The sequence below is a fragment of the Mycotypha africana genome, assembly GCF_025528875.1.
Source record: "Mycotypha africana strain NRRL 2978 chromosome Unknown BDF20scaffold_9, whole genome shotgun sequence".
NCBI classification, from domain to species: Eukaryota; Fungi; Mucoromycota; class Mucoromycetes; order Mucorales; family Mycotyphaceae; genus Mycotypha; species Mycotypha africana.
In genome coordinates this window covers 367,839-380,823 of record NW_026515733.1, presented here as the reverse complement: position 1 = coordinate 380,823, position 12,985 = coordinate 367,839, and the positions used below count along the sequence as shown (strand labels likewise).

The 12,985-nt window shown below is 38.6% G+C and overlaps 3 protein-coding genes across 3 annotated transcripts; all 3 read right to left on the bottom strand.

Moving 5' to 3' along the window:
• Positions 1-14: 14 nt before the first annotated feature.
• On the bottom strand, positions 15-1,922 carry BDF20DRAFT_824605 (alcohol dehydrogenase; the record flags this gene model as incomplete). The annotated part of the gene is made up of 6 exons (XM_053077910.1): positions 15-356; positions 446-776; positions 873-1,056; positions 1,157-1,457; positions 1,561-1,624; positions 1,696-1,922. The coding sequence occupies 6 exons, from the start codon at positions 1,920-1,922 to the stop codon at positions 15-17; spliced, it is 1,449 nt and encodes a 482-aa protein (XP_052933335.1).
• Positions 1,923-3,412: 1,490 nt separating this feature from the next.
• Positions 3,413-7,281, bottom strand: BDF20DRAFT_686425 (ATP-utilizing chromatin assembly and remodelling N-terminal-domain-containing protein). The gene is made up of 6 exons (XM_053076032.1): positions 6,672-7,281; positions 6,371-6,546; positions 6,149-6,251; positions 5,886-6,065; positions 5,684-5,780; positions 3,413-5,609 (listed from the first exon to the last, which is right to left on the bottom strand). Exons 1-6 carry the CDS (start codon positions 6,797-6,799, stop codon positions 3,495-3,497), a joined length of 2,799 nt encoding a protein of 932 aa, XP_052933334.1. The 5' UTR covers positions 6,800-7,281; the 3' UTR covers positions 3,413-3,494.
• Positions 7,282-7,535: 254 nt separating this feature from the next.
• On the bottom strand, positions 7,536-10,681 carry BDF20DRAFT_885134 (sulfate transporter family-domain-containing protein). Its single transcript, XM_053081916.1, has 4 exons — positions 10,344-10,681; positions 10,169-10,267; positions 9,389-10,087; positions 7,536-9,291 (listed from the first exon to the last, which is right to left on the bottom strand). Exons 1-4 carry the CDS (start codon positions 10,555-10,557, stop codon positions 7,715-7,717), a joined length of 2,589 nt encoding a protein of 862 aa, XP_052933333.1. The 5' UTR covers positions 10,558-10,681; the 3' UTR covers positions 7,536-7,714.
• Between the last annotated feature and the right edge of the window lie 2,304 nt (positions 10,682-12,985).

The following is a 12,985-nucleotide window of genomic DNA, read 5'->3' as shown; positions in this document are numbered from 1 at the left end:
TTCACAGAAATTCTCTAATAAAGCGTCAAGGCATTCTCAAATATAGAAGCTAATTGTTCGCGAGCAGGCTCACCGGCAGGTGCAAGCTTAGTTACACGGTGTTGTGGCAAAGCGCCTTCAACCAATTTAGGAATATAAGAAGAGTCATATCCAAGAGCCGTCAAACCGTTGGGAAGATCTAGGTCTTCTAAGAAGCGAGTAAGCTTTTCAGCAAGAACCTCACCTGCCATAGATTCCTTGATATGGGCAGGATCAGCACCGAAGGCTGCTGCCGCGTCAATATGACGATCAGGACATGCGGGTGCTGTGAAGCGGAAGACAGAAGGAGCTGTCAAGGCAACAGAAACACCATGGGGCTACATAAAAATTGTAAATAGAAGAGAAAGCCAAAAAACGTATTGAGCTCTATGTCTTGAATGTGTTGTTTCTATGACTATCCACTTACCACAATGGCATGGTCTACTTTATAACCAGGATGTTTATATTTTTTGTTCAAGCCACTGATAGGGTAGCTTAAACCGTGACAGAGATGAACACCTGCATTACCGAAACCGATACCTGCGAAAGTGGCAGCCAACAACATTTGACTCTGTGCTTCGTGGTCTTCAGGATCCTTAACAGCACGAGGTAAATATTCTACTACCATCTTTAAAGCATGAAGAGACCATACATCACTGATTGGATTGGAGCCTTGGTAAGCAGGTCTTTCGATAGGGTCCTTAGGACGAGGTGAACGCTGGTTAAAAGGTAACGCAGTATAAGATTCAAGGGAATGACTATATACATTATTTGAAAAGATGTGGGGGGGGGAGGGTCATCATTTTAGTATATATTGTCTTCATTTGAAGAGTCTTTCAATGTTCCACACTAACCATAGTACATCCAAACCACTTGAAGCGTGGACTTGAGTAGGCATGCTTCTGGTATTTAAGGGATCAACGATACCCAAAAGAGGCTTCAGCGCACGGTGAGCAATACCGGTCTTAGTATGAAGAGGCTCATAGTCAAAAATAGCTGTTCCGGTTGTTTCGGAACCTGTACCTGCGGTTGTGGGAACTGAACAAAAGAATAACATTGCGTTTAAAACCTTAATGATAGTACGACACATCATTCACCACTTATTTTCTCTCTGGGAAGGCTTTCGTTGTATACATACCGGCAATCAAAGGATTCAACTTCTTTCTGATGGGTAAACCTTTACCAATGGGTGCATTCACAAAGTCCAAAAAGTCAGCTTCTGGGTGTGCGCTGTAGAGACTAGCAGCTTTTGTAGTGTCGATAACAGAACCACCACCCACAGCAACAAAAGCATCAGGGTTATGTTGACGAGCGAATTCAATAGCAGACTTGAAGCTACTATCCGTGGGCTCTACTCGACAAGTATCGTAAATAACATAGTTTACTCGATGCTTTTCCAATGATTCGACTACTGCCTTCAAAGGATGCAGTTTGGCAATCTATCATTTTTGCGCACAGAGCGTGAGAAAAAATGAGATAAATTTTGAAAAGGAGTCCACACCTCAACCGGTTCCCCCTATGGGATGTAAAGCCCCGACTTACTGTACTATCTGTATACACTGCCACTTTCTTCGCTTGAATATTGTTCAAGTCCATACCAATCTCACTATGTTGCATGGTGGTCATGTGTGAAATTCATGCAAATAGGTCTAAAACAGGCCTATACCAATCACTTACCTAGTAACGCCAGGACCAAAACGAATATTACTAGCGGCCATTTCAAAAGCATAATCAGTAGAATCCTTAGCACTAGCATAGTTACGACCATATTTCAACAGACTTGAGAATGATCCAAGAGTAGGAGTATGAGAGTGAGCATGCGAGTGACAAGGACAACTGTTAGCGCCTGCTTGTAACAAGCCTAGAAGCCGTGTTACGCTTGAACGAGAAGCTGCTGCTGCCATAGCGATTGAAGTTTTATAAAGATGTTAAACGTGAGAATAGTTTAAACAAAGAAAAAGATAGTTCGAAAGAGAACAAGAGAGTGTTCAACGTGGTCAGAACATCGAGAGGTATGAGAGAACTGAGTTTCATTCAAATTTTCCACGTACATTATATAACAATAACCTGAGTGTGGTACAGCTCTCACGCTGCTATTTGACAGTTTTTCTGGATAAACACAGCAATGTCGTTCTGAACCATACACTTTCCCTCGACGATTTAAGCTGCATAAGTATGATTTTTTCCACTATTCTTCACTTGTATACCCTTTTGTGCCCTATCTCAGTCTACTGCCGAAAACAGAATTCATGGCTGATCGAAACTTTCGGTATTGTTCGCACTGCTTCCCAAACATTTTTCTGCTTATAAGTCTTCCTAGCCTCATCCTTGATGTAGTCACTCTTCTAGTTTTGTTGGGTTTCTATATCTATTATGGATTGTATCTCCTATTATGTATTTGGTTGGAGATGTTTGTAGCTTTTGTTCACTGCGTCCATTTCTTGAAAAATTATAAAAGAGAGGGAATTTACCGTCTGTTTAAGCCACTCTATAATGTTTAGCAAATTGTTATCAAAGTAAAAAGATGTACTCGACGAAAAAGACAGCCTACTACAAGTAAGAAATGTCAGTAGTCACGAAAAAATACTGTAAAACGGCTTCTCGTATCTTGAAGTGATGATGAAGGTGATGCTACAGATTAAATACAACAATGATACATAGTAAAGTTTCGTAATGAGAACAAACACCAGCACATATCAAAAAACAAAGTGATTCAACCCAAAAAGGTAGAAACAATAAGTTAATGTGATTATTTTAATGTACGAGACAAAAACTGCTAGCGTGTCCATAAATCTTCAGAATTGAATCTTGACTGTTGGGTGATAACATTTACTGTATGTAAGCTGGGGTCACTCTGTGCTCAATTATTTATTGCTGAACTAGGGTGCTGACTTAATCCGAAACACCTTCATCTTACGAAACCAAAGCAAAATATAACCTATATAATGTTATACTTTTGGTAGTAATAGCAACTTGTAAAAGGAGAAGTACGAGAGTTTTACATAAACTGCAGATTTGCACGGGCATATAAACTCTTGCGGGACGTACACATGCTTTTAGTATAAGTAATACCAATTACAATTTTGCTGTTACTAGAAATACATGTACAGCTGCCCCCCCCCAAAAAAAAAAGATTCAAGGCTTTCCTTGTAGTGATCATAAATTACTATAATGTCCTGATACCGAATGATCCAGCACTGACACTGGAAGTCTTTCGATAAAGGTAGGTACACAGCAGTTGTTGTTCAGCTTCTTGTCTGGGTACACTTTATTGGGGAACCGAGCTTTATTTCGAAAACCCAAACGAAGATAATAAATAATACGTCTAGACCACAGTATAAATGCAATAAAAAAAAGGAGGGTTTATAAATGTTCAGGTAAGGCTAAAAAAAAAAAAAAAATGAAATTAATAAAAGGAAGTATTAAAGAAAATAGATCGATAAAAGGTAAAAGTTCAAAGGATCCTAAAATTGCTTTTAAGAAAGCTTATTAGTGTAAGCCAAAAATGAACCTGGAGGATATTGCTGGATAGTTTTACTACGCGTAGTACGACGTGTTGCCTCCTGTCGACTAGCAGCAATTTGATCAGATACGCGTTTCTTCATTCCATTAGTGATATTATGGAATTGTTTCTCTAATTCTCTTTTAAGTCTAAATTCTCTAAGGCCTTTAGGATTTAACCATTCCAACAATTTCTGTATATCATCCGGGTCTTCAAATGTTTCCCACCATTCATCCAATGGTTCTGCAGTACCTTGCTTCAGAGCTGCAACACGGCGCTCCAAGAAATCAGCTTGCCTTTCCATCCCCTGCGCTTTCATTAACTGAGCAGCAAAACTGACTCCTCCACCACGCCCGCATGGCAGCTTAGCGTTCTGGTCAATCGATCCCTCCTCATCTCGTTCTTGTAAAATCTTCAAATCAATATCACTAGGACACTGGACAAACAGCTTTCCGGAACCATGAAGTAATGTTCCTCCTACATCGTCCAAATAATAATAGCGGTTGTAGAACTTGTCACGACCAAGAGGCTTAATACGATGAGTGTGATATTTGCGTAATTCTCGCTCCACTTGTTCAACCTTTTTAAGCATGGCCCGTTCGTCTTCATCTAATCGTTTGCGAGCTTCATTGCGCTGTTTTAGTTCTTGGCTCCTGGCCCGTGCCTCTTCTCTTTTGAGATGATGTAACTTTATTCGCTTCGCTTCTCTCCTTTCCATTTCTGCTTGCTTACGCTTCATAGCTGCTTGTCGTGATTCATGACGACTGAGCTGCTGTTGAGCTTTCAATAAAGCAGTATCGTCATTGTCGCTGGAATCAGATTCATCGTCTAAATCATTATCATCCACACTCTCACTGACCTCAGGTGTATCTCTATTCTCTTCGTTTTGCTTTTCATCCAATTCTCGTCTTTCAGCTTCAATTCTTTTACGTTCGCGACTCAAATCTATCTTTTGTTTACGGAGTTCTGTGAGCTGATCTTGACATTCATCCATATAGTTCTTGATCACGTAAGATTCGTTGGCCACGCTCAATAGAAGCTCAAAAATTTTGATCTTGTCCCGCAAACTTAGTGAGATATAAGCTTGTTCACGTTCTTCTAATGTCGATGTTGCACTGGGCACAAGATGACTCAATATTCTATCCACTTCAGGCAATTGCTCAATCGGAGCAAGTTGGTTGATGAAACCGATCAAAATATCTTCCCAACCGATGCGTTCTTCTTCGGTATCCACGGTACCATTATCCCAGTTGAAAGTGATGGCTTCTACTTCAGCGCTACCACAACCTCTTTCGACAGTAGGTATGCGTTTCGTAACAGAAGGTCTTTTTGCTTTCCACGTATGGCTGTCGAAATCTGCGTCATCTTCACTGTTATATTGGCTGGCGGATGCGGACGCAAGGGAGGGGTTTTGATATACAGGGTCAGTCATGCGCGATGCCTGATACCCAGTGCCGTACAATGACTGTTGTGCGGCCAACGCCATGGAACCGTGACCCAAGCTTTCTTTCTTCAGTCGATCTCTCTGCTTAATGATGGCGTTCAATAAAGCTACATTACTTTCCGTCATAATGGTTGTATGCGAGTTGTGTCGTAATGCGTTTTCGAAATCGTCTAAGCTGAATGGTGACAATCTTAAAGGTTGAGAAAACACACTCAGAAAAGACCAAACCATAAGAAAAGATCCATAACAATCATCAGGTACTGTAGGCTGGGTGGGTGGTGTAGGTCGTAGTGGCATATCACCCGTGGGATTTTGAGCAACGGCTTTCTGACCTTCGGTACCCGGTGTCATATCAACAATATTGCCCATACCTGAAGGATCTCTACGGTACATTGGAATGTTTAGATCTTCCATTGGATACTTCAAAGTAGCTTCTAGTCTACGAGCATCAATAATGATAGGTTTCTTTTTTTCTTCGGTAGCAGTTTCGTTAGCTGTTGTTTGAGTATCGTCATTAGCAGCATTGGCAGCGGCAGCGGCAGCTTCTTGTCTTCTTCTCCTCGACTTGGAGTACGCAACATCTTTGGCTGCTTGAAGATCCATGGGCAATGTAGTATCAATCTTCAATCTCTCGGCAATATCAGGCTAACGAAGAATGAACAATATTAGAAGCTTTATAAAACAATGGAAAAAGGGAGGCCTATCAAGAGCTCACTTACTCTAGCTAACCAAGGAGCACCAATATATGTGTCTTTGGTAGTATATTCTTTGATGTATTTTTTGAGGTAAGCTTTGGAGAATGCAAAACGTTCACGTCTATAAACGAGATGACATTGCGAAGGGGTGGAGGGGGGATAGAGTTATATGGTGAGTCTTTATCCACATTTTTTTTTTCCCTTTTGAAAAGAGTCTTTTATGTACCTCAATTTGTCGCTGGGAACAATCCTTATACAGTCATCATCATCGATCCCTTCACCATTCTCATCAATCAACTGAACTTTATAATATTCACCTGTTGTTGATTCTGCAATGTTTTTCTTTTCCCTTTCCGCTGGTGGCAGGTTACTTCCATCAATGACTTTTAACACTGTAGCATTATATCTACAGACGAAACGTAAGGATGACGTGCATAAACATAGGTTAATAATAGATGACTTTTCATATATTGTTGTTATGATCCTTACGAAATATTATCATCCCATTCACAGTACACAAGTTCGCCTACAGCGAACCTGTTGACAAGATGCTGATAAACATCGTCTACAATGGCATCTAGACGCGCAGTTTCTAATATTTGAGTACATAAGAATTGTAACGCAAATGGAAGGGTTGGTACGAAAAAAGAAATCAATATTGTCACTTCATAAGAGGAAAGCAATTTTAGAAAAAGATGGAAAAAAACTTACTGAATTGAAGATAAAGCAAGATACGCTTTTGTAGTTGCGGAGGAAACTTCTCTTGAACACGTTCTTTTTGTAATTTCTCGCTTTCTAAAGCCTCTTTGTATGTTAAGTTTGCTTTACCAGTGGATTCACATTGCCAAATCGGTTTCTTATATAGTGTCGTACGTTGCAGATATTCACTAGAAACAACAACGAAATCGTGATATTTGTAGGTTAGCGGTGAAACTACCAAATTGCGTCACACATGTGGTAAAACGATCGATGTAAAAGAGAAAGAATATGAACAAGTTTAAAGAATACGTACGAGTAGTCGGTAAAGATTTCGTTTGTCACTGGTGAATACCACACAGTTTTCTTTCTTGACTCCTTACTCCGAGGATCATAGTGCGGGGTTTTTAAGGGTTCTAATCTTTTACGTTTTAGCAAAGGCATGCTGCTTCAGTTTGAAGTAAATAAAAAATTGCTGTTGTATGGAATTTATCCTAAAAGTTGCAAATAGAAATAAATAGAATCCAAAAAGCGAAAAGATGGGTGGTTTGTCGAGTGAGCGTTAGTGTGTTATTGGAAAGAAACGTAAACCAGCCACAGGGATGAATTGAGCAAACCAATTTGAACGCGTGGCTTATCATCCGAAGCAACTAAAATCTCATCATCAACTAGATCGTACCTATTATGCTAAAGGTATCAGAGTTACGAAAAGTGTGTCCGTCGTTTTTCGTTTCGAAGGAAAAGGAGGTCGATAAATATGGTTGTTTCAAAAAGTGAAGGCCTGATTTTCTTCCGGGTGATGGTCAAACACGATTTTATTCGGAATTGTCCTACAAGTCAGACCTGCAAGTTGACGTTAAAAGAAGAAAGAGGTTGAAGGTAAGGTGATGAAGGTATTTTGGCCTAAAATTTTGTGCTCGTTGACGGGATAACAAAAAAAAAAAAATGTCAGGCATTTCCGAAAAAGGAAACCTATTTGATCCGGTCCTTCTCGAGGTATAGCAGTTGCGGAAAAATCATGAGAAATGACATTCTATGAATATAATTTACGGTCCTAACCTGTCAGTTGAGCACTTAAACGGACGTTAGATTAGCCTGTGTGTAATATGCATATTGAATCAGAATTGAAAAGGATGACACGGAATTTGATAGTTTGACAAATAGGTTTAATAAAACTATGCATTAAAATATGAACTACCGGATATTGGTTCAATATTGTTTAGTAGAATGGTATCAACAAGATTCAAAGAGTTAGTAAGCAAATATAGTACAGGTAATGAATGTAATAGGTTAGTGATCAATAATATAAGTATATATACAAAGGGAAAGTAAAAAATGTCTATAAAGTAAGGAAAGAATTTATGTTGACGAACTTGCTTCTTCATGGAACGCAGGTGATTCTCTATCAGAGATGACACTGACACTGTTGAGTGAGTATATGTCAGTTTCTTCATCCTTTTTAGTGAGAGCAGCGCGTACAGCCTCATTAAGTGACGTGAAGAAAAATGGGAAACGATCTTGAAGCTCAACAAATCTGTTTTCTGCGGGGTTTTCAAAGTTGTTAGTGGCGTAATTACAGTAGCACCACCCACTAGACTTGTCGTGAGGTTCAGAGGCTGCGTCTCCCAATTCTTCATCCGCAATATCTACAGTCTTGGGTTGTTGGGTATCATCACTAACATCATTTTCGGTATAAACATCATTGTTGTGATTATTGCTGCAGTTGATGCTTTGAGAATGGCTTATTTTTCTTCCTTTGGATAAATGGAAAAAGTTTGCTCGGTGCTTATTGTGAACCTCTTCAATGGTGACAATTTCATTATGAGCGGCTCTCGTTTTCTTTTCTGTTTCGGTAGCATGTTGAGCATCGGTAGCAGCTCGACAGCCTGCAATACCAGGACGATGACCGCCCTCTTCTACACCATGGCGCAAATCAGAGAAGAAAGAGCCGTGTCGTTTGAGATCACGACGCTGGTTACCGAAACCAGCAAATAAGAGATATTTTCGAACAGCTAGAGAATCACCTGTCACAATATACCAATTGACATGTTGACCAGAATATCCTTCTGCTGCTATAGCGGCATCTTTCAGGGCTTCCATTCCAGTGTAGTCCATTTGATGGACACCTGAGAGATCAAGGACGACAGAGTACAACAAGGGCTTTTCCAGTTCTTTACCAGCAGGTTCAGCATTATTCCATGGTCGATCGCCCAATTTCTCAGCAGGCATTCTACCACGACGAGTAGTTGATTCAATTTCTTCTTGAAGTTTGTCAAAAATGTAAGTAGCGTTTTCAAACACAATATTTTCCAAAGGCCGGAAACAGATGATGCCTTCATCAATAGGGCGAATAAACCTATTCAATGTAGGATGATCGACTGGGAAATATTGATTGTTATCTGAGTAGCTGTCAACAACGCATAGATCAAATTGACTTTTTTGCTGGTTTTTCTCGTCGTTGTTCGTTGAAATGCTGTTTGTTAACTCCAAATCCAGATCTAAACGGCCTAAAACGGCATATCTGGGCCGAGCTGAGCGATAAAGTTGAGCAAGGAGTGATAAAGCGATGGGTACGTAGACGGCAATATCAATACGACTGAAAAGAGCAATAATGTATGCAGACGCAAAGATTACAAATTCGAACGGATTTGCGTCCCAATATTTCTTCCACACAGCTGGTCCAGACACAAGATCGGTCACTGCGTGTGCGATTGTTGCAGCCAAGGCTGCAGATGGTATATAAGTGAAAGCGGGGGTGCATACATAAATTGCGAGTAGAACAATAACACCTACAAAAAAACTGGCCAAAGGAGTTCGCACGCCTGACTTGGACATAACAGCGCTTCTAGAGAAGGTACCAGTACCTGGATAGGAACAAAAGAAAGACCCAAAAACATTGGCTAAACCAGTGGCAAACATTTCTTGGCTCATATTGACTTTTAAATAAAAGAAAAAGAGATGATCAGCTAATTGTGGGTTATCGAGATAAAGGGTTTAATCCACATTTCATTTAAAGTTTTAACTTCAACATACTTTTATAATTAGCAACTTTTCCGAGGCTGGTACCAATAGCACCGTGTTCCATGACCATGAGAACGATGATGCCAGGTAAATCAGAAGAGAAGAAACTGAGAATGTCAGTTCTTATACTAGGCACACCAATGTCATTTAAACCTGCAGGAATCACACCCATAATTGAAATAGGACTTTGCTGGAAGTAACCGAAGTGATTGATCATAAAGGTGAGCAATGTTCCAAATACTAAAACAACAATAGATCTACTGCTGTTGAAAAAGAAAATCCACCGACCATACTGAGGATATCGTTGCATAAGATGTTGGGCGTAATATTTTACAGTGAAAAGATATATAAGGGCTGAAATTCCGAATGCGGCATCAACAGTTGAATGATGCAAGTTAATCAAGGTCTTCCCAAACACAAGATAAGGTGCTTCTGATGTGTTGATATGGGGCACGCCAAAAATCTTATTGAATTGGTTGATGATAATCGTGAGACCACTTCCAGCCATGAATCCTGCAATTGCTGGTTGACTGATAAAGTTGAATAAGGCGCCCAATCGTAATACGCCCAGAACAAGTACAATTAATCCAGAAAAAAGTGTGAGTGTTACTACTACATCGTGGGTGGTCCATTGTCCAGAAAGATATTGTTGTGATGCATAAAATTTGTTCATAACTTGGCCTACCAACAAGGAGCAAATGGCACTAGCACCTATACTCATTAATGTTGCACAAAAGCGGTTAAACCTCATCAATTTCAAGACCCTTATTTGAATCTCATATGGTGTATTACCTATGCTGATATCTTTGGAAGTTCCTAAAAAGGGATATAACATAACACCCAGAAAACTGGAGTATAAGCCATATACTGGAGGTAGATTGGCTATTTTTGCTATTATTTAACCATTGTTCAATGTCATTAATACAGTTCTTGTCTTCTATAGTAATTTAGATTGTATTTTCTGTACCATAAGCGAGACTTTGCGGAATAACAAGCACGCCAATAGTCAAAGCTGCTGTCAGATCTCCAGAAAGCCAAATGAAGTTGTATCTTGGCAGCCAATTGACAAAAGGAAAAAAGCTTTTAATATAGCCTTTAGTGTAGGTTGGAAATTTTCTAAGTTGGTTTTTTAGTGATTCATTGTAACTGGGTATAGGATTGTCGACGTATAACGTTGACATTTGTTGAAAATATTAGAAGGACAAAGAATAAAGAGATCAAATAAAGAAAAGACTGGATTTATAATAGCGATTTGAGAAGTTTTTTTTTTTTTGAAAATTTTATCTATTCGTTCTATTTTTAAGCAACAGCAGCGAATTAACAACCTAGAAAAAGACGGTGAAAAGCAAGTCGAAGTCCTCCCTTTATATAAGATTCTGCTTCTGATGGTAATAGTACTCTAGGATATATTGTATAGTTACTTTCTGAGTGTTAAGGTTTACAATAACTTATTGTTTATAAGTTACACTATGAGAAAAAAAAGCTACTGCTGACAGGTAAATATTACGACTTTCTTTTACCTCTGTCTCTCTCTTTCTGACTCTCTGTCTCCACCTGGATCACGTTTGTTTTCGTAGTGCGAACTTGATGTAGATTGCTTAAGAGTATGCCATCGTCTATTATCGAAAATGTAGTCTGACGACGTAATAATAAGTTGGCAATAAAAACATTTGATAACAAGATCATGGGAGTTTAAGAATAATAATCTATTATTGCACAAATCGTTGTTACCTTGATTCAAGTTATATCTTCTCAGGTTTTTCACACTGCCTAGTCTGTGCAAGCCTAGTGGACAGTTGTGTAGTTGTACTTCCCATTTCGAACAAAGAAATGGCATAACCACACTAATTTATTGAATCAGTCATTTGTTAATCATATGATATTAATGATATTCCCTTCTCCCTCAAATGTCATTAATCTGTTATCCAACGGTACACTTGAAAGGTGTATTTTTAAATAACAGACTAAAAAAAGAAGAGGGAAAAATTCTTTTGATCTGTCAAATCATGTTATTCTTGAACAAATTTTTCAGTTGTCGTATAGCTTACAATACATACATTACTACTAATATCGAGGGGTTGAAAAATCGAAACATAAGTTACTTTATATTCTCAAATCATCAATGCAGTTCATTTCCTACAATAGAAATCAAGTCTTCGGTTAAATGCTTTTTCAGTAGCTTATTTGAAGTTTTTGACAGGTTCGGTTCGGCGACAAAGAAAGAATTGATCAGAAAATTTCCTTAAAAGAAATGATTTTAACCAAAAAAAGATAAGAAAAAAATTTTCATTATCTTTGTAAACCCGAAACACTTTGTAAAGCGAAAAGGGGCTGCTACTCGTTTGTATCAATTGACTTACTGTTTAAAGTTTTTCAGATTATCAGAAAATAGTACTGAAATGGCAATATTTGTCATTTCCATACTTTCTGTTTTGAATTTCGCACCAGTAGTCACCTGCGACAAGACTGTACACTGGATAATGATAAAGTTACCATCTTTATTTTGATAACGTGTCTGCATAAAAGACTCTCGATCATGACGTAATTTAAAGTGTCAACAGAATGCTTTTCTGCAGCAAATGGTTGGACTGGCTAGTTACAGAAGAGTCAATCCATATTGTCACAGTCTGGCAATGTTATCATCTATTAACGAAATTGTCTATCTGTGCACTCAACCGATTGCTTCATGAATGATTCAACAACTTTCTTCAGCACTGTATAGAATTTAATGATATAAATGTTTTGGGTAGCAATGTGATATTATTGATATTGTACTGCGTTCAACGGGTTTGTATGTTAACAAAATCTTCTCGAAGCATTTTCAGGATATTAGATGGACTACTTACGAAGGAGTTGTTTGGAGATCTATCTCCCAACTGTTGTTTTTCTTTCCTTCATACCAGTCATACACTAGCAATTTGTTCAGACGTTCAATCATCGAGAATCCACTATTCAGGATATACAAAAAAGGTCAAGAAGATAAAGGCACGCATATTTAGGGACTTTATAATCGATAGCTTCCACCAGTTCTGGCATTTATCGTGCGAAAGAAATCGGAAGTTTTAAAGAAACGGCTATTGCTAATTCAAAGTTCATATTGATTAGTAATACACCTACTTCTTTTCGTCGCGCAACTTAGTCGATAATTAGCACATGGTAGTTTTAGGAAATGTCTTTCTTGACAGAAAATGATGCTTAATCACAGATACATTCAGTTATATTACAAAGGAAAAGATGCTAATCTGGATTCCTAGTAGCGACAATTTATATACCATATTTAACCATAACTTCACAAGAAGTGATTTATAATGGAAACATTTCAATGGTTGGCTTCATGCTCCGGGGCATCAACAAAAATGGTATAAAGATAAATGGATCCTCACCAAGGTTTGCAGATTGACATTGAAAGTTTCGCAGGCTACTTCTACACATTCTAAGGCATAAGCATTGGGTCTAAATTCCTAACTTAGTTTTGTATGAATCTCTACGATGTTTGAATAATTCTAGACGATTTGGGTATTTTCTTCTTTTAATTTTGCTTTTTCTTCGTTGGCAGTGTCCTTCTCGTTTTTTCATATTGTTAACTGTATTAAGAACGTCTTCTCACAA